This window comes from Phoenix dactylifera, chromosome 8, assembly GCF_051530095.1.
Source record: "Phoenix dactylifera cultivar Ajwa chromosome 8, Ajwa_hap1_PhDact_Kaust_v1.1, whole genome shotgun sequence".
NCBI classification, from domain to species: domain Eukaryota; kingdom Viridiplantae; phylum Streptophyta; class Magnoliopsida; order Arecales; family Arecaceae; genus Phoenix; species Phoenix dactylifera.
In genome coordinates, this window is record NC_143197.1 from 21,511,936 (window position 1) to 21,539,170 (window position 27,235).

A 27,235-nucleotide genomic window follows, 5' to 3' on the forward strand; every position below is an offset into this window, starting at 1 on the left:
AGACATCGTCTTTGAGGAAATATAGAAAACAATTGTTCCAATGAAATGGAAGTTTCTATTTATATGCTCAAATGCAGTCATTTCCAAGAACGATGGTTAATAGTCCTCTCCAATGTTCATGAATCTGAAATCAACACTTTGAAACCCAAAAAACAAATGAATCATTACATGTAGTTTTCTTCTTTTACATGTTCAAGACTATCCCTTAGCTATAGATGGGCACTTCAGCCACTCCTCCGGATGTCGATAAACATGGTGAAAGTTATACAACCATCTTCTGCACTGCAAGTATAGCAGAAATGCAGCAATAGAATCAGATATGTGTAAGGAACCCCTTTCAGCTTTCTGCAAAAGTCATCACCTCTGTTTCCAGCCCCGGGAGTTGGAACACAAACAAGCTTGGTCACTGGGTACACGAAAGCAACGCCGCCTCATATGAAAGAGCTGAATATTAAAAATTTATATTATTTTTTTTTACTTTCTGCCACAGCCCAACCATCTTCTACGGGGCTTTTTCCTTTCAAAATTCGCAAGTTTATGAAGTGCTGCCTTTGTCTCACGAAGCTGGACCCCGTACTGCTTCTTCCACGCTGTAAAATGGGACTTCAATTTTCGTAGATCTTCCATGCCTGAACCTGACTGCTTCACCTCAACAAGGATTCGTGCATCATTCTCAAAGGCCTGCCTCTGCTGTTCGAACTCCTTTGCAAGACGGCCAACTGCATTCTGCTTGTCGGTGGAATCTCTTGCCGGCCCAGAGTCAGAAGTCTGATGTCTTTTTGGTGCGGCTTCATGTGTGCGTGCCTCAGCAGACATTGGACTTTCAGAGTCATGACTGTGATGAATTGGTAATGCATCAAGCCTTCCAGGTTGGCTCACTCTGTCATCAGCAGCAACACTCTTTTTTGCTGCAGCCAGACTCATCTATGACAAATTGCCAGATTCATTAGCTATACGTGGCAATTCTATATCCAGTTACAGAATTGTTGCATAAGGACTTAAGCTAACAGGGGGTCATTATTAAAGTGTAAAGCAGAAACTTGAATTATATAAGCAGAAAAATACAAACTTCGTGCTATGCATAAATACAATAACTTAACCGCAGGACATTTGTCAGGGCAAAAGGCATGGGTCTTAGTTGTTACTTCCCATCATCACTCTCTCATTTACAGGACATCAAAAAGGAGATGAGAAAATCAGAATTTCGTAGAAACAATCAAATGATTCAAATCTCTATCCTTTCACAAGGGAAATCTCATTGTCAGAAAGTATACTTTATCTAACTGAGAAAAATTGGTCAGCAGATTCACCTGCAAAGATGTTATTTGATTCTGCCACATCTCCTCCATAGATTTCATTTTCGCCTCATACTCTGACAACCTTGTCTCATATTGCTGAAGTTGTTGATGTAATGCAGCATTCTCCACCAGTTTTTGTCTGAGTTCTGCTTCAGACTTCAGAATCCGCATCTCCAGCACTGCTGGAACTGAAGCCTGCACTCACAAAAATTTTACTTTGGTGAAATAGTTTAAATAATATCATGGTTCTGAGGGGGAAAACTACTTTATAGCTTCCAATGGGATACAAAAAATAAATAACTAACGTGTCAAGATTTGACTCACCTAAAGAGCATTAGCTCATATTTCAAGCAAGAAAAAAATCATCTCTTAGGATGGCATGGAAAATAGGATGCTCAGCATCTCAGGATTCAGTTTTCTCCTATGTTCGATATTTTCCACTATTCTATTGTTATTAGATTCCGCATGCCCAAACAAAAAGTATTCTGATTAAAAGCAGCTCTCAGATCTTAATTTTCTTAGGTTTTTTTAAAAAGATAAAAAAGCAACAAAAGATTCATCATGATGTCCTCAAGTAGATATTTAAACCTGAATGGAGACTAAGTAAAATTTACAAGTGAAATATTACACTAGAATTGTTTACATTAGCAATACCGAGGAGCTCCAAGAGTATACGAACTCTGAAGAAAAAGCATATAATGTCCTCATAGAATTGGACACCAAAATGAACACTGAAACTATTATTTATAGCCACCACTGCCACTTTTACAGGCAAATTACAACACAGATATGAACATTTTAATTTAATGGCGGTATGAGAAAACAAGCGATATGGAGAAAAACTGAAACTACTAAATTGGCCATATCCAGGCATCCATGATTTATCCAACTGTCAAAACAATAGGATATTATGAAATGTTTGAAATTCAGTTTCAGGCCCCCCAGGTAGAGTTTTGGTTTCAGCAGTTTTGGTAGTTCCACTTTGAGTTTCCAAATTTCAGTCAGAAATATCAGAAAAAAAACAAAAAGAAACAAGGAAAAAGCAAAAGAAAGAAATTGACACAAGTTATTTCACATCACTTTGTTGTGTTATGAGTTATTTGGGATCATAATCTGTGTAGCTTCAATAATTTTAGGCTGAATTTTGCTATATTGAAGCATAGCGCACTAATTTATAACAAAAAATTCTCATCTCCCAAAATATTGGCATTGCTATCTTCACAGGTTATAATATCCTTCAAATCTAATATGCACATGTATGATGTATCTTCATAGTCTGTTCCTAAACCGGCTGAAATTGGCCGAAATTGGCTGAAACCGACTGAAACTGACGGAAACTAAAAATTTCGTCCATTGTCAGATTGGTCTCAGCTGAAATGAAATGGATAGGTTTCAGGTGAAACTTAAAACGTTGTTATTATCATAGCAAAAAAACGAACACTTTATGAACATCGCAACCATGACTTCTACCACCATACAATTGTACTTGGCAGCAAGTATAAGCTAATTATCCTTCATACTTAGTCCTTGCTACTACTTCTACAGGTCATTTCCACCTCAAAGTTTGAACTATATATGCTAACAGACATTGTAGTTGCTTCTGCTTCCTATATGCTGCCTTCTATGAGTTTTAATCTCTTCCCAACTGGAAGATTGGCTCAACATGAAGTGCACATATGAAGAACAAAATGCATGACATCAGCATTTCTTGCACAAAGTTTTTCACAAAAAGTGCTTTCTAATTCTCTTTTACATAAACATACCTAATACATATATATGTCCATAGATAATGCACGTTCCGGCATGATAATGATCTTCACATTTCCTAATGATACATTTTGATAAATAGCTCATTTTCTTTGAGTATTTGATGTAATGTTAACATGGAGCTTGTACATAATCAGTCATTTGTCAAGTACTCCATTGGAGTATGAAACTTGTAATTGTATATATTGGCCCCATGATCTAATGATATATGGATTCACTATAAGGCATACATCCCAAGTTTCACATATCAGAGCTAAGATTGGATTTTCATAACATATGAAGAAGTGTGAGGCATCAATTTGATCATCCCACTGTTCGAGAAACATTAAGCGGACAACAAAATGAATCTAAATCTGCTGGCAAAAACTGCCAGGCTATTACAGGAATCAAGCAGTTGCACCATCATTTACTGCCAGAAAAGCTGCTAAAGTAGATGGTATGTTAGGTTTATGATGCTCTCCGAAGAGGAACTTATCCCCATATTTGGATCATGAGTCAAAGCATCTAAATTTAAATATTTTCACACAGCATTCTGATAAGTGCCATGGATGACTTTTGCCAATCTTCTTTCGCAGGAGGACATGCTACTTGGTTTGGAGGGTATTCTGGGCCTTCCTTATCATTGAACGGTAAGCCACAATGCAATTAGTGGCTTCAATAAGTTTTTGGTCATTGGTACAACTTCAGTTCCTAGACAAAATTGATCTCTAAAATTGTCCAGTCCTTTATAATGCTTTGAAATACCTCTCCCACCCCAACTCCCCTTCTCAAATAAAAAAAAAACATTTTGGATTCAAATGGTTTTAGGGCTTCAGTTTTGCTTATTTCTTTGATCATAGGCAGGATTTACTGCTCGCAGAGAACACGTCGTCAACAATTTCTCAGTTGTTGTAAACCATCCTAGACCTGCTTTATGCTCTATTGCTATTTATTTACAATTTTCGCTTTTGTGAGCCGCTTTTTACTAGTTACTTTTTCTTTTTTTATCATTTTAAGCTTCTATATACTCTACTATTTACAAGACATGTCATAGTCAGCAAGTAAAGAAGCATGCTCTATAATGAAATAAGAACGGCAAACTATCAGTATCATGCGTGTGAAGATCAGTTAGTGGAAATTTACATAGTCTAAGGTACGAGTAAGAGGAATAATTAACAATTGCATGTTAAAAATGTGAATAAGCAGCATAGATCTTAAACAGACTAATTACAATCCTCTTATCAATTTAATCTCATCGAATAGGCCAAAAATCCAACATAAATCCAAAGTAGATTCAAGTATCAATACTTCATTGCTCCTAATCCATAAGAAATAGTCATGGATTATGACACAACGAGAGCAAACAGCATCTCCATAAGAAAACAGATAATGAGCAAGTAATAGTACATATAGGGTACAACCCGGAGTTTCCTAAACACTTGAGAAGACTACTAACCAAGCAGTTATCCTTGTAAAGCAGGCAGTCAGTAGGTTTTCCTAAACCTTTCTAGCTGGGCACAGAAAGCCTTTCTAATAACAAAAGCAATGCAGCTTGCCTATAGGATCCCTACTTGACCACGCTTTTTGTTCTTATAGAGCCCACAATCCTTTCATGGGGCCAAACACCTTCTGCTAGTCAGATCCCTTTAGCCATTTTCCATCCGGAAATATCCTTTTCTATTATTAGTACATGGCCCTCCTCTAGCCATTGTTGCAACCCAACTACGAACCTTGGCCTTTAGGGTTCCTTCAGTTTCTTGCGGATTTCCTTAGGCTTTATTCGGTGCAAAAGCTCTCTCCCTTGTGACCTTATCTCTAATCAGCATTTGTGCCTATTGTATTCGTTCCCCCTTCTACCATGAATTTTCAATTCCTTGTCCTATAGTTATCTTCTCTTGGCCTTTGTCCCTCTCACTGAGTTTGTTCCACCATTTATTTGGGGTCTGACGATTTATCATGTCTCTGACTAATTTTGGCAACATCAGTCAGATGCATTTCTAGATTGTCCAAGTTTTTATTGTTCAGTTCTCAAGCAAATTTTAACTATCAAGATCGGATCTTACTTTAGAATGACCCCTCCACACAGTTCACCTACTACCTTAAAATTTTTCAAACATGGTGTCAGCTCACAGTTTAATTTGCCCTACCTTCCAACAACTCCATGAATCTCAAACTTGCTTCCTCATCCATGGGATCAGTCTTTTAAACATCTTAAGTCTTTAGACTACCATCATTATCTTGAGATGTGTAACAACTCAGGACCTCACCCAAAATGGCTAGCCGGAAAGTATTATTTGGGTTCCTTGATCCTGTATAAGTACCCAAGATCTACCCAGCGAATAACCAATATGGGACTAAACACACACCTGCACGGGTCCTCACATACTCCTCCCATTTAAACCCCGACATCATCGTCAGGCTAAGGCTTCAAATCCATTTAAATTTAATCATAAATACTACGATCGGCCCGTGGTTAGCCCAATAGAACCGTGCTGCAGTGTCCCCCTAGTCTATATAGGTTATGGCCGAGTCCGCTCCGATACCATTTGTAACAACCAAAAACCTCATCCAAAATGGCTAGCTAGAAGATATTATTTGGATTCCTTGATTCTGTATAAGTACCCAAGATCTACCCAGCGAATAACCAATATGGGACTAAATACATGCCTGCATCTAGATCTAGCTACTTATTAACCCCGCTTGGCATTTGTTAGCTCATTCCTTTTTACATTACATTAAAGGGGCCCATCTATATGTCAGCAAGTTTTAGATCAATTGGTGGCTCATACACATAAATAGTGCCAAACATGCAGATATTTAGCATGCCATTTTTGCAGCATAACATTGTCAATGCTGCATGTTTACAATTATTCAAATTGATTTTGCTAGCTAACTCGGTTTTCTGCTGTGACTTTAACAAACGTTTCCACCATCATCTTAAACGAATATATTCATCACTTGCAGTTCTCTATCAAACATACGCATATTTAGAAGATCTCTATGCTATCAGTTCTGAAAGTGAAGTTGCACGTCCAGGATAGACCTAGCATGTGCCGTTTCTATGATCTCTAATGATGGAATCTTTCTTTTATTTGGTGTTAAGCTCCATTTATCTCATTATTAGCATTGCACCTTATTCCTTTGATTCATTGCTTATGCTGGTTACTCTCCCACTGTTGACTTCAGCATGTCCTGAAACTCATCCTTCAAGCCTTGCACCCAAAATGCATCTTGTACAAATCACATCAGCCACTACATTACCTTGGTGGTTCGTTTTCTCTCAGCAAGGGAATTTGTTTTTTCACTCATGATTAACTTATAGTCCTTTTCTTCTTTGTTAAAGTTCATATGACCACAATTGGTACATATACATAGTCTATTCTTATTGCACCCTGACCTCTTGTATATGCATGTCTCCGAACTTGTTTGGTTTGCAGGAAGGATTTTAACTCACTGAAATTTTTTTTTTTTGAGAAGCTGATGCTTAGATATATGGTACCTAAAAAAGTAATTTTTGCATATTTGGTTGACAATGAGAAAGTGATATAAGAAACACACTCTCCAGGGCGACTTATATTTGGTTGAGCATCTGGTTTCCTGAGAAATTATATAAAATACCTATTATACCCTTAATAGCTATTTTTTAAATATTTTTAGATCTAAAAATATTTTTAAATATTTAAAAATAGCTATCAAAAATATTTATTGGGTTGAGTTTCTAGAGTTCTAACAATTTTTAATAGTTAGACAACTTTTTTATATCGTGGCCATTCTTTCATAGTATATTTTTAGTAGTTTAAGATTAACTATTGAAAAAAGCTATTAAGAAGATCATGAAATATGGCTTAAGGGCATTTTTGAAAAAATAAAAATTACTACAATTTCCATCCCGTGGGAAAGTGGCTTTCCCATGTCCTATATGGATTTTTCTTTCCCATAAAATGTGGAAAAGTTATTCCCATAGAAAAGTTACCTTCTGTTCTCTCTCCTTTGAAAGCTCCAAACAAATATGAGATATTTTTCTATTTTCCTGATGACCACACTTTCCCCCCAACTTTTCCCGCGAACCAAACAAGTCTTGAATGGTATGTGACTCCAACAATTTGCTTTTCATATCTTAAAAAAGAAGTAATAAAAAAATCCAAGTGACATAAGAACTTTCATGATGACCATCAAAACCATCTTTTGACCTTCTTTTGATGAATATTTGCCCAAAGAGTATCCACAAATAGAACAAGAATGGAAACATCCTCTTTAATATCATTAAATAAATCTGACATAAAGTACCTGTATTTGTTGAAAATTCTTATGTAGCTCTATATTAATTCTCTCATTATCAAGCTTGGATATTGCTAGACTCTTTAGATTGATCAATTTCTTCCTTGCCAACCAACCACGGATACCTGCAAAAGAAAGGAGACAGAAATTTGAGAAAAACTATTAACCACAATTATTTATGAACTGTCCTTACTAAAATTATACTGCTAAACTGCAAGGCAGTAATATGCTTCTGCAGGTCTTCAACTGTTTCCTGACAATCTGCCACTTCACATTGTTTTTTTGTATGGAAACAACAGTCCAGCAGAATGTCTCACTATTTCACTTCAAACAACTACTACACGGACCATAATTCTTAGATGGAATGGTAAACTTCATGTTAGAAATTATAGACAATTGTTTAAAGTGAGATAAATAAGTTCCCTGGTATAACCTAGAATATTCTCTGAATAAAAAAGCATCCAATGGATTTCATATGATAACAAAACTGTAAATTGAGGGAAATTTTATATTGGTGGAGAAAATATACAATTATCCCACCTTTCTCCTCTCAAAAAGGAGAGAACAAGCCAAAGTAAAGAAATTAGCTGAGTAAGAAAATTATACAAGTCATATAAGTTTGTCAGAACTCAGAAGTATGTAAAATATCAAAATGTGAATCATATGGAGTAAATAAAAAAATGAAGCTATTTGATGGACAATGAGTTAGAAGGTTCTAAATCTATCCCAAACTTTGACAAGAAAACTATATTTTGTTTTGCATTAGAAACTTTTATATGAAAATTACTCACAAACAAAACAAGGAATCAACAATAAAAGTTGATATTCAATGACTCAGAATCCTCATGGTTTTCAGTTGATATGTTTTTGATATTCTATTATCTTCCAAACCTGAAGCAACTATTGTTCATGTTTAACTTCAATGTTTGGACAAAGAAATTAGGGAAAAGAACTTCGTTAAGTATGCTAGAGAATTTATAAATATCAAAAACATTTTTTTCCAAACTTTATGAACACAGCCTTTGAATGAAAGCTAACTGGGAATCCCTTTTAAACAATGGAAGGCATATCAATCTGCCTAATTCAAACAGCCATTCTTGAACTTGATTAACAACATAAACGAAGTAAATTAGTAAAAACAAGTCATTGAGTATCACTAATATGCGATTGTAGGATTACATGATTGAAGTGCAATCACTCCTCTCTTGAGCTCCTGAAAATTATGGCGAGATATAAGACCACGATAACGTCTCTGAATCCAGAGGATTGCTTGCATCGTACGGTTTCTAATATCTTCTAGAGAAGCTATCTGCAAATCATCAAACAAATACATAAGATGACAATGTTGCAGGGTCCCATGCCCTGCCCTCTATGATAAATGGGTGGGTCAATTTTAAGACCTACAGAAAGATGTAGATTCAAAAAGAAATCAACCTATAGAATGAATCCAAATTCAATGCTTTGGTAATGAAGGATCTATGCAATGCTAAATTGTTATTATTGATGGTTGTTGTATTGTTGTCAACAAAGAAAAACTAACTGAACTTCTGACTGTAACACTTGTTCTTTAACTCCATGATTTAAATTCTTAATTTATGAATTCAATTCAATGGAACAACAAACAATTTTTTTTAAAGTACATCTTTCTGGCATTTATCATTAGATCATGCGTAACCTACTTAATGATGAAACAAGCACTCGGTGGTTAACTAAATGTAAATGGCTATAAATAAGTTTGGCTTTTATTAACATTTTCAAAAATGGAGAAACAATTCCATTTTCCTTGCCGTATAACTGCGAACAATAATATATAATAGTCCTTCAGTTTCATTTCTTAGAATTTCACCATACACCATATATCGTTATAGTTTTTGTTATTACACTAGTGAGCTTTATAACTCCAGTAGAAACTCATGTAAACCTGAAATACTGAATATATGCCTAAGTTGACATTCAATAAGATTAGGTAATAAATATGGTTTATTGCTAGTTGAATAAGTAAATGAATGACAATCTAGTTTGTATTTTTATTTGCTCAAGACTATTACAACCAATGTTTGCCGAACCAATACTAGAAGTCAAACCAGCCGGCAACCAATTCAGTCCATGCTGGGCATACCCAAACAGGGAGAGGGATGGGGAGACAGAGAAGCAGAGAGAGGAAGAGAGAGGGAGATAGAGAGAGGGACAAAGGGAGAGAGAGGGGGAGAGAGAGGAAGAGAGGTGAAGAGGCTTACTTGTCGTCGGTCAGCATCATCAGCATCAAAGAGGAGCCCTACAAGCAATCGAGTGAACGAGATGGGCGACCAGGAGAGCAGGATGGGCGACCGAGCAAGTGGGACGGGTGATCGGGCAAGCGATGCGAGCGACGGAGCTTCGAAGCTCCAATCATGGTGTAAGGGGGGGGGGGAGAGAGAGGACCTCAAAGGGCATCGAGGGGGTGGGAGGAGGCTCGAGAGGTTTTGAAGGGGTTGAACCGACCCGACCACCTAAACCATTCCAATTCTTGACTGGTTTGGGTCGGTTCAGCCTTCCTTGATTATAATTTTACAAACAATTTGGGTTAAAAAATATTTCATTTTTTTCAAGGTACCTATAGAAACAAGTAGCTATTACAAGTCATTTTAGAAAGGCAGAGTCCAGAATTTTATCAAAATCATCTATGACCAGATTTTTTATTCTAGAGGACCATGTTATCATTTGCCGAAGCAGCATAGATAAGCATTGCAATTCTACCTTTTTTTGACAAAAAGGAAGGGAGACCCCATTTACAATATGGGTCTGTTTGGAGCCCTATAGATGGAGTTGTGCTGCAGCTCAAGCTACAATGCAACTTAAGTTGGTTGTAGCTCCATCTTAGATGGAGATGAGGAGAGTGGTGGAGGGAGGAAGGAGAGGATGAGATGGAGAAGCAGAAGAGGAGAGATGGGGGGAAGGATGGGGTGAGGAAGGAGAGGCTAGGGGGAGACAATCCAGAGGAATCTTGGTTTCGAACATTGGCAAGGAGGGTGCATGGGCGTCAAGGATGGTAGGGGGAGCGCTAGATCATAAGGGAGGTCAAGGATCAAAGTCTAGAAAGGTGTGGATGAGGGAGGTCGGGTAAGGCATGATCGAGGGAGGTCAGGTGATGTGTGGCGGGTCACGGCTGGGAGATCTGGCAAGATGTAAGAGAGAGAGGTCAAGGGGAGGTTATGCAAGGCATGGCTAGGGAGATCGGTAAGATGCGGGCGAGAGAGATCAAGTGTAGGTCCAGCAAGTGTAACAGAGAAAATTTGGCAAGACATGGGCGAGAGAGGTCAAGAGGAATTTTGACAAGGCATGGCTGGAGGCATACGGTGAGACATGGGCTAGAGAAGGTTGAGAGAAGGCCCAGCAGGGCATAAACGAGGGAGATCCAACGAGGCAACAGTCAGAGAAGCCTAGGGGAGTCAAGCGGGGAATGACTAGCGAGATTCGATAGGAGGAGAGGTCGGGATAGGGAACCAAAGAGGAAAAAAATGATGACATGGAATGGGATGCTAAGACTTTGATTGAGATGGAATAAGGAGAAAATCCTTTTCTTTATTAAGATACCAACTTGAGCAGCTACAACTCGTCCATGGCCATTTTGGCTGTGGATCAACCTAATGCAAGATAGCCCTAAGTTGCAGCCTAGTGATCAACTCAATTTGTTGTGCAATTTGAGTTGCAAACATCCAAACAAGTGGACTATCCCACACTAGCAACTTGAGCTGCATGTGGCTCTACTTACAGGACTCCAAAGAGCTCCTATAATTACCCAAGTCCAAAGTTTTGGGGATGCACGATCTAGGAATTGAACGCAAAACCTTTGGTTACTGAATAAAGGGGTGCAACAACTAGGACAAGCCCCACTTCCACATTATTTATTTCAATATTATAACTACTAAGTGGATAAATTACTAAGCGGACCTTTGCAGGCAAACAAAATAAATATTGTATCTGTGTACCCATGATAATGTCACCCATAGACTAAATCCAAATCCAAGTTCATGGTGAAAACTTTGCAGAAGTTGTCATGTATTTAAAAGATTTTTCAAGGAATTTCCCACAAAAGATCCATCACTTAATAAGGAAACCTAATTCGTAGCTCACATGTATGGTCGCCCATGGAAAAAGAAACAAATAATAAAGATGAATAAAACTGAATTACCTGTCCTGCACGGAAAAATAACTTCGTGTAACCAACTTGATACATTTCAGGTAGGATATTGAACTGTTGAAGAATGGCAACTGAAACACCGAGTGGATCCTGAAACTGAACATCCTCCAAGAGAAGAAAGCCATACCTTAAGGGACAATTATAAAGGCATCTCACAATCACAACCTATAATATAAATGAGTCATGAAGGAATCAAATATAATACAGATGATATTGACTACCTTTCCGCAAATTGTTGATGTGTCATCCGACTTGGATAACCTGACCTTGAAATCCTGACTACCTCCAAAACCCCACAGCATCTGAGCTGTTGTAAGACGAGATCATTCTCATATATGCCAGGAAGCTGCTTATTGTTTGGTTTAATGCATCGAATGAAGTGAGGAGTGGTGCGTTCTAACCGCTGCATCAGTTTGAATAATTGACCCTAAAAGCATATAAAGGATTTTACAAGTAAGATAAATTAGGAACTCCACAATAGATTTTCCAAGAACATATTAAAATGCCCAAAATTTCCAAAGAGATTTTCCAAGAACATATTAAAATGCCCAAAATTTCCACTTTTAGCTAACATAATGTTGTAACTTTAAGTAAAATGGTTGAAATTTTGCAGGCAGGTACTAATGGATGAGTCTAGCAAGAAACAAGAAACATGAATAGTTTCCTTCATAATGGTTTGATTAAGTTTTAAATTTTACAATCCATCTTGATAAGAACATTGTCCAGGTTGTTTCAAGATCTGACAGACAGAAAGGTCAAAACTAAGTGCATCTTGAATCTAACCTAGCCTGAATAACAGAATTTTACTGGAGAACACATCCCAACAAGATTCATTGTGTCATTACAATATGTCTTAGCAGTAACAACATATGTTCCTTCATTAATCTATCATCATAATAGTATTTTTCCTGACCTTCTGAAATACGGTTTCTAAGTGTACAGCTTTATTCAAATTCCATTACATATACAGGCATGCACAACAAGAATTTTTTCAACAAAACCATAACTCTAATCGTCCACCCTTGTCCCAACTATGCAGTGATACTGCTAAGAGACATCCAAACCCAAAAAATGTTGCTTACAAAACATGCATATAACATTTCATCACAAATCAACTAAAATGATATGCTCACAAGCTGCAAAGTGCAGACAGTACTATATACTTTAAAGTCTAAAATGATGTTTAGTTTTTTTTTTTTCTTTGACTTGTATGTCTTCTTTTTTTAACCGCTTTTCCAGTCTCTTCCATATTTGGATTTTCAATTATTTTCTTATAATTTTTCATTCAAAGATGCTAGCATCAAAATTTTTCCAATCAGTTCGAGAAAAGAACCAAGTCTTCAAAGTTCAAACCTTGCTCACAGTAGTTAACACACAAAATGGTCACCTGAAATGTTAAAAAGTGAAGTCCATTCAAGTCAGGGTACCAGGCAGCATATCATGACGCACTAGCAATTGGCATAAGTGATATAAGCAACTAATTCATAGATGCTATGACCCCATTGCATGCTTAACTAAAAGGGGTATACCCAAAGATGGTCGTGATAACATGATTTAAATATCATTTGTTTTTTATTTAATGAATAATGTAGCATACGACCAAATTGATTGCTATGCACATGGTACTTCTATTTAGGGTGGACAATGTGGCATTCGCTCGCCTCCAACATCTATGACGGGTATAATTGAAAAATAAAGAAAAGTTGAAGTTAAAACGAGAATACAAAGAGGTATCATGACTCTCCCATGGAAGTGGACTTAGAGAATGATGGGTTCATGTGCAGGAATTCCCTTAATATAGCAGATTACCAGCACAAATTCTGCATTCTGAAAAATATTTGGTATCTATTATACCAAAAATAGGTAGTGCTTCTATAGCTCCCACCACTAAGGCTATAAACAACTAACTACTAATAAATAGATATAATATACCAATTATCCCATGAAGAACATTCATTAATCATTACTCAATACAACTTTAAAGGAAAAAAAACAAAGAAAGAAAAGGATAGGAATATATCTTACAATTTTACGCCTTTGAGTATGCAAGGATTCTTTCATTATGATCAAACAAATATCAGATTGCTGCAAGTGGCATACTGTATTCTGATATCTAACAAATCAGAGTTTAAATCACATCCCGACCTAAGCATGGTATGATGTACCATACCGAACTGAACGGTACCTGACGTACCGTACCATACCGATACCGGTGGTGTACCGACACTCACTATGCGAAGCGTACCGCATACCATACCGTACCGACACTATTCTAGTGTGGCACCGATACGGAGTCTGGTACCGATACAGCGAACCTTGAACCTAACATAAAGTCTTAAACCACTTTCCAAGAAATCTAGAACCAAAGAAGCATACGGCGATCAGCTAATAAACTTAATTTCGTCTAAAATGATGAACATGTATCATAAAATTAACAGAGAAAGTATACTTAAAATCATTATAATGATGCAATAGAAATTGACATTCTTAAACTAAGTCATGTCTTTTTCCTATAGAAATTCTAAGGGAAAAAAAGAATACAGAAAATGTTGATCAGAGACAATGGAAACTTTATTCATGTTCACATGATGTACCTTAAACTTTATCGCAACACTCTGCTTTTGTGATTCAACACTACCTAATCGTCGAAGAGGACTAACTGGATTCTGTGATTGATTAAGTAAATGAGCAGCCAATAACTGAGGGAGTTGGCAGTTACAAGACAGAAGCAATTGGATAGAATCTGAATGAAGTGGATCTCCATTCTTCTCCAAGAAGCCATTTGTTTCATACAAAACCTGATGAACACAGTCACACAGTGTTAGTCATTTGAATTACACTAATATGGTATACAAATAAACAAATATAAAAGGTTATCTCCATCTACAAGTATAGGTTCAATTGCACCTTACCTTGCAAGTACTTTTAGAAAATGAAATTTATGCAAAAAAAAAAGGAAAAAGATTACAGATGCAAAGCACATCTGAAATTAACTTCATTCTTTGCATGCATCACTAACTAAGTTTAAACCTGTTAAGTTTGACAGTGCATAGAAATTATATCGGGTGCATTATTCAATATGTTTGCCATGCATTTTCCTCCTTTTTTTCCTTTTAATTAGATTGTGCCCGGATTGTGTAAAAAAATTCTGTACATTTTTTTTTTTTTACATATGACCTGTGGTTACATGTCCTACATACCGTAATTTTTTCTTAACAAATGGCCTGTGGTGTTGTGTCCTACATATAAGGCTAGTCCTTTCTAACTGAATATGCTTCACTTAGTTCCCTCAAGAGATGATGCATGCAATCCAGTACTTGCTCATTAATTTTTTACATTATCTAATCACAAGTTCATCATTATAAATAGTTAACAAAATTTCAGGAAAAAGTGTAGAATTCAGCTAAAGTTGGATTTAAATGGGTTGGCCCTCTTTGCTATCATATATTCACCCAATAGTTATGACTAGAATCTCTTCTGAATCCTCAAAGCAAAAAAAAAACACAGATCTCACTTTCTTTGACAAGACAAGTCTATCTCCACCCTCCAACCACATATTTAGTATTAGTGATCTAGTTCTAACAAAACAAACCACCCCATCTGCTGCCAATTAATAATATTTGAAAGGAGGCCTCTACTTCTTTCTTCACCAGCAAAGGATCTATCAGTGAGGGAATCAAAGTGTATGGTTATTTTCATCCTATCAAGCCACCGTGCTCTGACTAGATATATATACTCATACCATTCAAATGACTATGGAACACATCTTATCCATTCTGTGTTTTCTAAAATAATATATAACAATTTCTTTTGGCTATTGAATCCATTTTAACCACTACAAAACTTTCATATATGCTTTCATGTGTACTTCTAATTTCTTGAGAAGTGATTTTAAAGTTTTCAGTTCAGCTCGCTTGAGTTGCGTCCCTAAAACCCATAGCTTGTCTTTCTCGGGCTTGTTATTGCTTTTATAGCCACAATGCATCTTCTTCTGGAATTTCAGAAGAAGGATGACAGAACATTAAAAGAATAGAAAAGAGAGAGGGACAATGATTGTATCTTCTAGTTACAATAGGCTAACTTTGGATCTTGTTTGCCCTTTTGAATTAGCCTTAGATTGTGAGGATCAAATTTTATTGCTATGGGTCAGGGTAGACATCACATGAATAAAATGCACACACTGATGAACCTGTGCTAGATAAATAACAAAGAGACTCCAATCACAAATTACCCAACTCCTTATCAACTATCCCAAGGGGGAAAAGAAAAGATCGAAAAACCCAATATTACATGACAGCATTGTGATTACCACATCAAGTGCTCTACTCTAAAAGTGAAAAGTATGAATTTGGCATACATTAAGATTGAATAAACTTCACAACTTGCTCCTCATTTTGATGTTATGTTTTCAGCATTTCATGATTTCGTCATTTTTCCTCATATAATTTCTTAAATGATGCAATTTACTGCTATATAACTTGGTTTTCATAATTTTCTTTATTTTACTCACCTTTATTAACTATGTTCATCAGAAATTGCACCAGTATCAGCATAATGTGGAAATGAGATGCAGGCAAGACTATGACCATGACCATAACTATCAAGCATTGCCCCAGCTATGTTCTTATCCATCAAATTAAGGCAATGCAAGACTTAACAAATTTAGATTATTTCATTAGTTCCAAGAATAAATTTGCAGATCAAATAAATACAACTTAAGATGCAGCCTTGGAGATTCATGTAAATGTATTCCTGTAAAAAGATAGGGTGCACACTTAATAAAAAGAAAACAGAATCAAAACCATGAAATATTAGAAAGCACTCTTTCAATATTCATGCATGAATGTTTATAATGAAGTCCTCATTCTTTCAATATTCATGTATGAATGTTTATAATAAAGTCCCATAAACAACTTAAAGACTTGGATAAGAATGACTCACCTCTCCAGCATAGTGGCAAATTCTGAAGGCACCTTCTCTTTCCGCCTTAAAGCAACGATTACCAATCAAATGCTGCTTAAGCTTGTCAGCAAGGGTCAAATCAGTTGCTTTGGGGAAAGTTAACTCTTCATCCAATAAAGATAACAGCCCCAGGGGTTTCTGTCATTCACAGGATCTCAATGTCATGATCCAAACATCAAAACTATACTTCAAGCAGTATGCCATGGCCATGATATTGTCGAGAAAACATAAATGCAAATGCCATTAAACTGTCATGAATGACAAACAAATGGTAAGATTTTCCTTCAGAATGTTTTGAATCCCACTATCAGTTAAAGTGCCTGATGTGTGGTACAAGCTCTTGGAATTATTTTTTTATATTACTCTACAATTTGATTTCTGAGCTTGAAGATTTAGATGTTATGGGAATTTACAATGACATTGATTGACTGAGGAAGCAACAGGATTCTTCTAGTCTTTTTCTGTCGGATTCTTTAATCATTTTATTAACCAGAAGGGGGTGGTTTAGCAGTTTGCCCTCTAGCTTCAGTGTTGTGTAGATGTGCAGCCCAGAGAAAGTTAAGATTTTTTTCCTTTTGGAGCCGGCTACTGGATATATTGGTCAAGTGCTTGCTAAGAAGAGCTGGAAGTTACATCAGAATGGTGTCTTTTATTCTGCTCCTGCAGAGACCATAGATCATGTTTTTAATATTCTCTATTAAGTGCCTTTCAGGTTAGGGGCGATCCATCTTGCAGAAGTTAAAAGACTAGTTTGAAACAGTTAGTTGGTAGTTTTTTGCTAGTGGTTCTGTTTTGTAGATAAGCAAACTGGGTGATCCATTGTTGTATGCTTTGTGTTCTGTTTGTTTCCTTTCTTTCACTATCTGTATGATTTGGGTGGGATCACCCTCCCAAGTCAGTAAGTCAAATCCAAAATAAATTAATCATAACTGAATACAGCCAAGAATGTGGAATCTGAAACAGAGGATTAAAATATCATGCTCTGATTTAAAAATGACAGGATTGCCTTAATGTTCAGATTGGCATTTCGCACATATTTGCATTTACAATTGTTATGCTGGACTTATAGGTCATGCCCTTGCTACTGCAATGCTCTTGTTACCATGAATGCATTTGAAGCACCAGCAGGACATGAATCTACAGGACCAATGCAGCACATGAGGGATAGGATGGTCAGTTGGTCACACTGTTCATTATGAGCACTATATGCTCAAACAAAGTGTTATAACTCAAAACATATAGCTAAGTGAAAAAATAAATAAGCAGATTTTCTAGTATAGATTTATCAGAATTCATATCTCAAAAGATAATGCAATGGAAATGAACGCCTAGATCTTGTACACACTCACAAAATTAATGACTTTCTAACTTTCCATCAGCAGAAGGCATCAGGTAGTGAATGCCATTGGCAGCCGTCATAAGAAGCAAGTAATACTGTAATAGTCTCCAAAACAAATTGCAATGCAAACTGATCAAATTTTATAAAAAAGCTAACAGAGCCCAGATGACAAAGGAAAGAAAGGAAACACGAACATTGATATATGACAGAGTAAAGAACCGGACATCTTTTATGGTTAAACTTCTCAACAATTTTGCTGCACTCAACACTAGCCAGAACTTTATGAAAACCAGAGATTTATTTAAAAAATAAAGTCAATAGTTCAAAAATGCCTTCTCAAATGTAAACGATCACAAAATTACCTTCTCAAAAAGATTTAAACATTCAGTATTGTCTGCAAATTCAACTTTCGTCCAGTCGATCCCATCTTGGATATATTCCTAATATCAATAAGAAAAGCGCATAAGGCCCTTCGCAGAAAACCAGGTTATTTTGTGCACAGACAATCTTATATATATGGTACTTATCAGTAAAAAAGAAAAGAAAGAAAAACAAAAAAAAGAAAAGGTGACTTAAATCTCACAACTATAAGTTAGGCATTATGTATAATTAGAAATCCTAATACCAGCATATTTGGGATGCTCACCTCCTGCTCAAGTTTGAACGGATGTCGATTGAAGTGCTGCTGCAGTCTTTCATTTGCATAGTTTATACAAAATTGTTCAAAGCTGTTCTTCTGCAACAATGACAAGTGCATTTTCAAGACATAAGCTTGTTGAGAATGTCATTTCAATAAACAAGATATCAGACAATAATCGTACATCATAAGATTCAAACCCATATATGTCCAAAATGCTTATAAATCTCCCAGTACGTGATTTTCCGACTTCCAGTGACCTGTTAATTTGCTCTACAAGCCAGTCGAACAAGCTAGAATAAATTGATTTTGCCAATGCATCTCTGGTGCTGATGGCCTACAGAGGGATAATATGCCAATCAAAACCTACCACATAAATGCAGGCAAAGAGAGAGAGTGGAAGGTGGGGGGTGTGGAGAGGGGGCAGACAGTTGGCTAAGCAATTAGGTACCTGGGGCAATGTCAGCTTTTGAATAACTATGTCATTTCCAGCTTGAATTTTGTGAGTTGATAAAGTCAGCATCAGGTCAGGAACTTTGCAACCCATCAATTTTGTCACATTTGTTACAGCTGTACAACATTTAAAATCAATGGTGCAGCATACTGGTGAGTGAACATATCAGCTTTAAAAGACATCCAGAACCAAACAGAAATTCTGCAGAATTTATTTACACTAACAACAATATATTCTACATGGTCTGTAATGCAAAATCAAGTGCTATCTTATTTCCACACTATTTTCATATTTATGCTTCGAGTAAAGGTTCTTGCATGATATGGTTCATCAACAAAAGTTGATGGCCCAGATGCCGTAGCCAAATTTTGCAGTATTCATATTTTCATGTTTCACTTTTCATATTTTCTTCTTAATTCTACATTTTAATATCTAAACCATGGTCTCAACTCTCAAGTATCATTGTTGTATGACAACCAAAATATCATAAATGAAATACCAAGAATGCCTCTCTCATTAAAAATTCTCTCTGGAATGTGATTACAACAATACGAGATTTCTCAGTTCCTATACATGAATTCAATCTCTTGACAATGTTAGTTGAAGCTTCCCGTTAAGTTTTAAAATGTACAGGTGCAAGTTGTTGATCGAATCCTAGCGACATCAAATTTCGGTGCCACAAGTGAAATCACAAAAAACATAAGGGAAAAGGAAAATAGGAAAATAGGAAAACCTTTAAAGAAACTTGGCATGTAACAACCAACATCTTTTGCCTCCACCAAGGTTCTTTGAGATCTGCAAGCTACTACTAGTGCTAGGCTATCACATCAAAATATCAGGTCATCATCTGTATAGATGCATTCTGTTAATCGCAATCCATGATAAAGTAACCAAAGTTAAAAAAGAATGTTCTACTTATTTATTGATGTAAGTTAAACATTAGGTTTTATATTCACCTTTAGTTTAATGGATTTGTTAAGCAGCACAAAATAATATGACTGTTACTGCATAGTCATAACAGGTCTGGGACACCTTATTTTAGAGACTTGAATATTAGTTAATATAGATATTTCTCTCTCATTGAGAAAGTCAAGTTTAAATCTCACTAGAAAACCTTCATTGATTAGAATAGGTGGGAGGGTCCTAACTTTGGTCATAGGTGGTAGACTTGAACATATAACCATATTTGCAAGTGAAGCAAATTAACAGATTAAAAGTCAGCACATAAATGTAGGTTATGGAATATCAGATCATTCTTATGAATTCAGTTCACAATCAGGGGCCCAGAATTTGATTCCATCCACCATGAAATTGTAGCTGCATTTGGAATGTATATGAAACTCTGTCATGATCTAGAACCATAATAAGGAATATCATAATATTAATACAGAATAGATTATTATGAAGCGTCCACCAGAAAAAAGCAAATAATCATAAAGTTTATCATTATGAGCGCTTATAAACCATCTAAATGAAAGAACCAAAAAAAAATGGCTTTGTAGAAATTTGACTAACAAGAATACCTTCACTTGGAACGACTTCCACATGGTTTTCATTGTCAATTACCAAATACTCAATATTTCCCAGCCATAGAACTGCAGCAAGCATTGCAAATACACTCTCTTGATCTTCCTTAGAGACTCGAACAATATCTAATGCTTCCTGGACAGTTGAACACCAATTAGAGCAACATCCAGAGTCTTATGACTTCCAGAAGGCCAGATTGAAAAAAGATTCATACAAGAGGTTCAAAAACGGGAATCAGGGAAAAATCTAAAATACCGTCAGCCTGTGAAACCTTAAAGCATCATCAACATCATCAATTCTCAAACAGTCACTCTGCTTCAAATATTCGTAATTGTTGGCTGCTTTCAGGTTTAATTTCTCTGTAAATTGGATTGAATCTTCAAACAAATGTCCAGCACAAAATTATTGCTATCTAACGAATATACTTAAAATATAGATGCTCATCAAAGAGTAAATCATGTGCAGTAAAAAAAATGGCCTCAGTAAATGAAAGGCAAGCCAAGCCCCTAGAAGTTCGTATGTCTCATGTAACTAACAGAACTAAAAAATAAAGAAAAATTTTTCTTTTTGACTACCTCTGAGGGATGCAGGAGCTCCTGCACAAAGTTGATAGAATACATGATATGATCTTTCTCCTTTTGCTCGCTGAACCACCCTAGACTGCTCATGGATGATATAGAAACCTTCAGTGACCAGTACATCGCATAGCAAATAAGCTAAAGTTTCAAATAGCAGTTGACATACCTTCTCAAGCAAAACTGCAAATTAAGTTCAAAGTCAACGAACAAGGCATAGCAAAAGAAATTAATTAGTTGACTAAATAGTAATAAAAGTTATTTGTTTAAATGTGTTAAAAGAAACAAGAGTCATTAAAGCATGCTCACAGGTTTGGATCTTTGCACCGCAAATTCTTCCAGATGTACTGAAATGTATATCAATCAGCTTCCCCTGCAACAAATTATGGGAACAAACAGCTACATGACAAATCTCTCAAACGCTCATTTTGACCATGAAATTACCCACGAAAGCATAGTTTCGTAAATTATGGAAGCATGCCTGTTACAGACACTGTCTGCCTGTCACTAGGAAAATAGGAAAGAGGACTCACAAATCGGCTAGAGTTGTCATTTCTAAGTGTCTTTGCATTTCCAAATGCTTCTAGTATAGGATTAGTCTGAAGAATTTCATACTCTATACCACTGCCACCCCCCAGGGCAGCAAGGTATTGCATCGCAATCTTCGCTGTTTCAGTTTTCCCAGCTCCGCTCTCACCACTGCAATGCAAGCCAAATGTCGAAATTCCATCAGCAATTTACCTAGGGACTACATACATACAAATGATAAATAGAACCTTGGAGAGAGAAAGGGGTAATTAAAGAATTCATATCTATGAACCGAGAACCTGTCATTTACCTAATGATGATAGATTGATTTACTCCATCTGCAAAATCCATATATTAATTACAATGGTTGTTCATCATACTGCATCCAGAACTATATGCCTAAAAGTAACCATATCCTCACCTCTCATCATTTCATTGAAAGCACTGTCAGCTATAGCATAGACATGTGGATTCTCCGTAGTTTTCTCCTTATAAGCTGCAATATAGTCATCTCCATAAAGAGGAACTTCTTTAAAGGGATTGATTGCAACCAAAACAAGCCCTGCTTTGGTCTGCATAAAGAAAATATGCAAGATTATACAGGCATATGCAAATTGAAGAATACAAGAACAACATCAATTTGTAACAATACTTACATAAACCATATCATGAACATATCTGCATTTAAGATTGTGAAGAACTGAAGGTTCATTTAAGTAACTAAGCTGTATAAGATCATCCACTCCATCAAGGACTTGTGGATTTGATGGTAAGAGATTTTCTACAAGCACTGCCAAAACCTGTGTGCAACAAATAGGGAGTGCTTAAATACCATTAAACTGAGTGGTTATTGCCAAGAAAATACTAATACACAGCTAGACCAAACATAAAACTCACTCTGCCCTCAGGTAGCAAGATATTAGCATTGTTCCCTGAAATTGATTGGATTTCTCCCAACCCCCACTCAGCATCTGGAAGACGACACCAAACCTGAAGTTTCTGAAAAACAGAAGGCTTAAAATTTAGTGAATGTATTCCACATCAATCACTAAAATTTAATGGAGAAAGTACAGAAGTGGAAAACTTGGAAGCAAGCTTGCTCATCTCCATATCAAGAAAAACAGATCTTCACTAAAAAGGAAACAAGAGAACTCTAAGCACTTTAGGTTTAGGGTGTTTGTTGTTCATGAACTATACAATTATGACAAAAAAAAATGAACAGTAAAAATGGACAAAAATAGCCTAATTTAAGCCTGAGAACCCAAAAACTAACAATCAGAGAGGTTAAAGTCAAAAAAAGGATTTGACATGCATGCCAATTATCAAGAGACGAAATTGCCAAATAGGGGTGTCAAACATATGTCGAAAAAGGGGTTCTCAAACATCCTCAAACAAGGTTTGGGGGATGAAGGTGATAGGAGTTGGAGGAGTGCAGAATAAAGCCCTCAAAATATGTGGACAAGTATGAGGCTATCAGAATGTGAAAAAAAACTTGGTGTGATTGTGCATATGGGTGATGGTACACAACATATACAAATAATCAGCTTCTAATATAATGTTTCCAAACATCTTCATGAAAATTCAACACAAGAGCCAAATCCTCATTATTCAAAGAACCTTGGTTCCACTAGAATTAGGCAATTATTCTGGCTGCAACATGTGCTCACATCATCAGAATTGAATAATGATTTTTGATGGCAAGAAGACAGGTATGATCATCAGGATATTTTGATTTTATGAAAGTACAAGATGATGGAGACCGATGAATATGATAGTAACTTGGAAAAGAAGATACTAGAAAAGTCTGAGGCTCTATAAAAGAACAAAGTGATCTGTAATTTCCATGAATCACCATTTTGAATACATGACACCTATAGTGCTCAGTTAGGCAGCAAATTGAATAAAAAATTAAGATAACAGAGTTGAATTTAAGTCCTTAATATAGGGCTAGTACATTTGCTAACCCATTCTTCATTCATAGCTTGCAGAAGAAACAAAAGACTCAAAGATGAGACTGCTGGTTGAAAAGAATGCATCATTCTTCTAGTTTTCTTCATGATTTTAGGTGTCATTAATGGAAGGAAAAGAAAGTAATTTGTGATGATGGATGGGAAAAAAAAAAAGGTGAATACCTAAGATAACATGGATGTCAGTTGTGAGGAAGAATATAACAAAGCTTGGAATACAATCGGAGGTGGCCCTAAATAAAAATACTTGGCGAATGAAGATCCATAAAGCTGACCCCAGATAGTTGATAAAAGGCTGGATGCTTATGGTTTTGGTTATCAATATTAAGGGGAAAAAAAGATCCTACATATAATCAAAGAGAAGGTGCACAAAGCTTCCAAAGGGTCTATACGACCATAAATTTTATGGTTGTAAGCAGAAAGATCAATTTTAGAGTTTTAGATATTTACTAAATACCTCAGCAAAAATTGTGCTGTGGAGACATGACAACTTTGACTCAGAAAGGTGCACCACACCATTATTCTCCAAAAAAAGAAAGAGTATTTGTATGTATCTCCTCTAAAAGTCATAGGAAGTTCTCTCACATATTCACTTACTATTAGAATGGGAAATTTTCATGTGATCCCCACAGTTTCTATCCCAAGATAGCCTTTCCTTTCATGTTTTCCAGATCCTGGAAGTTCCCCAGGCCACAAAATGCTAACTCTGACACTGTTCCATCTACTTAATCAGAAGGCCACCATATGTGCAGATTATGTTGACACTGAAACTAGCTTTACTAAGTTTTATGTTCTTATTAAAGTATCAAAAAATTAAGTACTTTTAAAGTGATAGGTGATAGGCAAATCTAATAATATATTAAATTTTATACAAAGCACTGCACTGCTTTAACAGCAAAATTTTTATGTTCTATACAGTAGCTAATTCAAAGATTAAGTGAAATTCAAGAGTATCATCCAAAAAAATTACCTTCTTTAAGACATAATTTTTTATGTGACCAAATCTCAGCTTCTCTTCCAACAGACCCACCAACGACAAGGGGTCCACAGGAGACCCCGAGCCATTGACATCTTCTGACCTTTCTTCATAGCTGTCTAGCTTCGATATCTTATCATAAGGAGATTCTTCTGGCTGGTCGGATTTTGAGAACCTTTTGCTTCCAAAGATACTGCTTTTGAATACTGCTTCCTTGTCTTCCTTCCAAGCCTGCCCATCTTTATTCTGCACCCATTTCTTCGGATCCTTCATCAGGCATTCAGCTGTATTGGTTTCTATCTTAGAATTTAACAGCAATGACCTCCTCGAAGAAGGAAGGCGTCCTCTTAAGGTGGGTCGTACCGGCAATGCTGGTGGCACATCCTTCGCCTTCCGGTCCCTCTGCTCGAGAGCCTCCAGCATTTCCTCCAGCGAACTCTTTGTAGCCAGTGGAGTTAAGGGCATGGCAGATGACATGATTCCCCAGACCCAAGTCACAAAACCAATGCTAACAAAATCACAATTTTCTCAATCCAGTATCATCTTCCTTAAACCAAAAAAGTCTGATTTCCCTCAAATACAGGAAAAGAAATAATAAAACCTCAAGAAATCGTCATAAAACAGAGATAGAGACTAACGATGAGCCCAGCGGTTCCTCAAAGGAGCTCAAGTCCTAACACCTAATTCCACAACTCTATTTCCCAAAGCGAACGAAACACCAAACTTCTCAATCTGGCTTTATCTTCTTCACACCAAAACCCAATTCTCTCCTCAAACTCAAATAAATGCAATAAAAAACGCAACTTTCATCTACTTGACATGGAAAACCAAAAATCCCTCATCAAAATCGCAGCTTTTCCTCATTTTGATCAAAATAAGACATCAATAAAGAAGAAAAAACAGAAATTTCACCGCCCAAAACCCGCATCTCTGAGAATCGGAGCGTGTTTCCACCGAAGAGAGCCTCTGCGACGGAGAGGAAAATGACAAGGAATCGCAGCAAAAAAAAAAAAAAAAACTACTTGCAGAACCCTAATTCAAGTCGCCCGTTGGGGAAGCTGGTAGGAGGCGAAACGCTTCCAGGGAATGGAACGGAAATCAGTGTTCTTCGCTCTCCGAAACATTGCAAATTTTCCGGAGGCACCTCTCTTCTGAAGAGCTTCCAACCGCGTTGATCTGTAATTAGAGGAAAACAACAGAAAGGGATTCTAAAATTGTTGTTTCGGTGAATGGGGACAAGGGAGATTTTATGCGTGAAAAGCGCGAGCTCATCCTTTTTCCTTCCTTTTTTTCCGCTTCTCTGCTTTTAATGAAGAGGAGGAGACGGAGGATAAGCCCGCCAGTTTCGGAGACAACAATTGGCGAGTTGGTGTCTTTACATCTAACACCCTCACTTAACAATTATTTGAATACATGGCCACCTTGCTCACCTTCCAACCCAATTGGAGGTTGGTTCAGGTTAGTTCAATAAAACCAACCCAATGTCAATTGGTTCTTACTTTTTTGACCTGGAACTGAATCAAATAATAATATTGGAGCCCAACCCAACCCGGCTCAGTTAAGATTGGCTGGAGGCTTTCTTCGCGACCCACCATTTAGGACTTTGCCTCGGCAAACCTATATCGGCGTTTTTTCTTTTGCATTATCTTATTCTTTTTTATTCTGTTGACTACCCTCACTCCTGCCGGGTGTGAAAACAAATAAACTACTAATTTTATTCACTATAATAAAAAAAAAGTTTTTTGCATTTATATCCTTATAAATATCTAAACTTTCATATATACCCTCATAAATTTACTATATATCCACATATCCTTATAATTAATATTTTATGTGGGGCCATTATAAATATCTTAAATTATATATATATTCTTGCAAATTTACTATATTTATGCATATGCTTATAATTTATTTCTTTTTATGAATATATCCACATAAATTTACTCTAATTGTGTGTATGTTCTTACAACTTATTTCCTTCTCCACATATATCTTTATTGAGGTAAGGATATACATGCAAACAAAAAAATTATAAGTATATACATATAGAAAAAAATAATTTACAAGGATATACATGTAAAAAGAAATATTTTATAAAAGCATACATGCAAGTAGCAAATATGCAAAAGGTATGCATATGTTTTGGATTGTTATAAGGATATACCTACAAAAAGAATAATTTATAAGTATATACACATAAATAGTAAATTTATGAACATATACGTGTGCTTTCATATGTTTATAAGAGTATATGTACAAAAAGCTCTAGTAAAAATTATATATATATAATTCAAAAGATATCTTACAATGATATAATTGAAATGTTTATAATTCTAGAATATAATATGTTACAAAGAAGCAATATTTAATCAAAATCGTGAGTGAAAAATCTATGAAATCAATCATATATTATATAGCATAATTAATTTATTTATTCAAATTATATATGCATATATTTAGATTGGACTGGTTCAGATCTGGATAGGACCCTTTAGCCCAAATCTAAGCAGATACAATCAGATTTATGAATATGGGAACTAGAATTTGCATGATTGTATTAGGAACGTGAACCAAACCAACCCTAGAAGGTCGCTTAGCTCAAATCTCATGTGCGCCCCTATTTGACAAAAATATTTGTAAAGAACTAAAACTTTAAGATTCTCCAAATTACTTTTTGACCATTATTTTAACAATATTTATTAACTTATTTATAATTTATTCATGGATGTTACTATTTATTCACGATTTTTTTATGACCAATTCAAAAA

At 36.1% G+C, this 27,235-nt stretch overlaps 1 protein-coding gene across 3 annotated transcripts; it reads right to left on the minus strand.

The window, feature by feature from the left end:
* Positions 1 to 32: 32 nt before the first annotated feature.
* LOC103718698 (myosin-1-like) lies at positions 33 to 25,831 on the minus strand. Of its 3 annotated transcripts, XM_008807627.6 has the most exons (23): positions 24,462 to 25,831; positions 22,422 to 22,523; positions 22,181 to 22,324; positions 21,946 to 22,096; positions 21,835 to 21,862; positions 21,530 to 21,695; positions 21,306 to 21,369; positions 21,166 to 21,179; positions 20,997 to 21,081; positions 20,677 to 20,780; positions 20,418 to 20,556; positions 18,892 to 19,010; positions 18,625 to 18,777; positions 18,450 to 18,539; positions 18,166 to 18,243; positions 16,444 to 16,602; positions 14,097 to 14,300; positions 11,724 to 11,929; positions 11,494 to 11,629; positions 8,502 to 8,631; positions 7,332 to 7,447; positions 1,311 to 1,493; positions 33 to 924 (listed from the first exon to the last, which is right to left on the minus strand). In XM_008807627.6, exons 1-23 carry the CDS (start codon positions 24,942 to 24,944, stop codon positions 475 to 477), a joined length of 3,504 nt encoding a protein of 1,167 aa, XP_008805849.4. In that variant the 5' UTR covers positions 24,945 to 25,831; the 3' UTR covers positions 33 to 474. The 3 variants fall into 3 exon arrangements, with proteins under 3 accessions (XP_008805849.4, XP_088559179.2, XP_088559178.2); XM_088703053.2 differs by lacking the exon at positions 21,166 to 21,179 and having other exon boundaries at positions 20,997 to 21,104; XM_088703052.2 differs by having other exon boundaries at positions 20,997 to 21,179.
* Between the last annotated feature and the right edge of the window lie 1,404 nt (positions 25,832 to 27,235).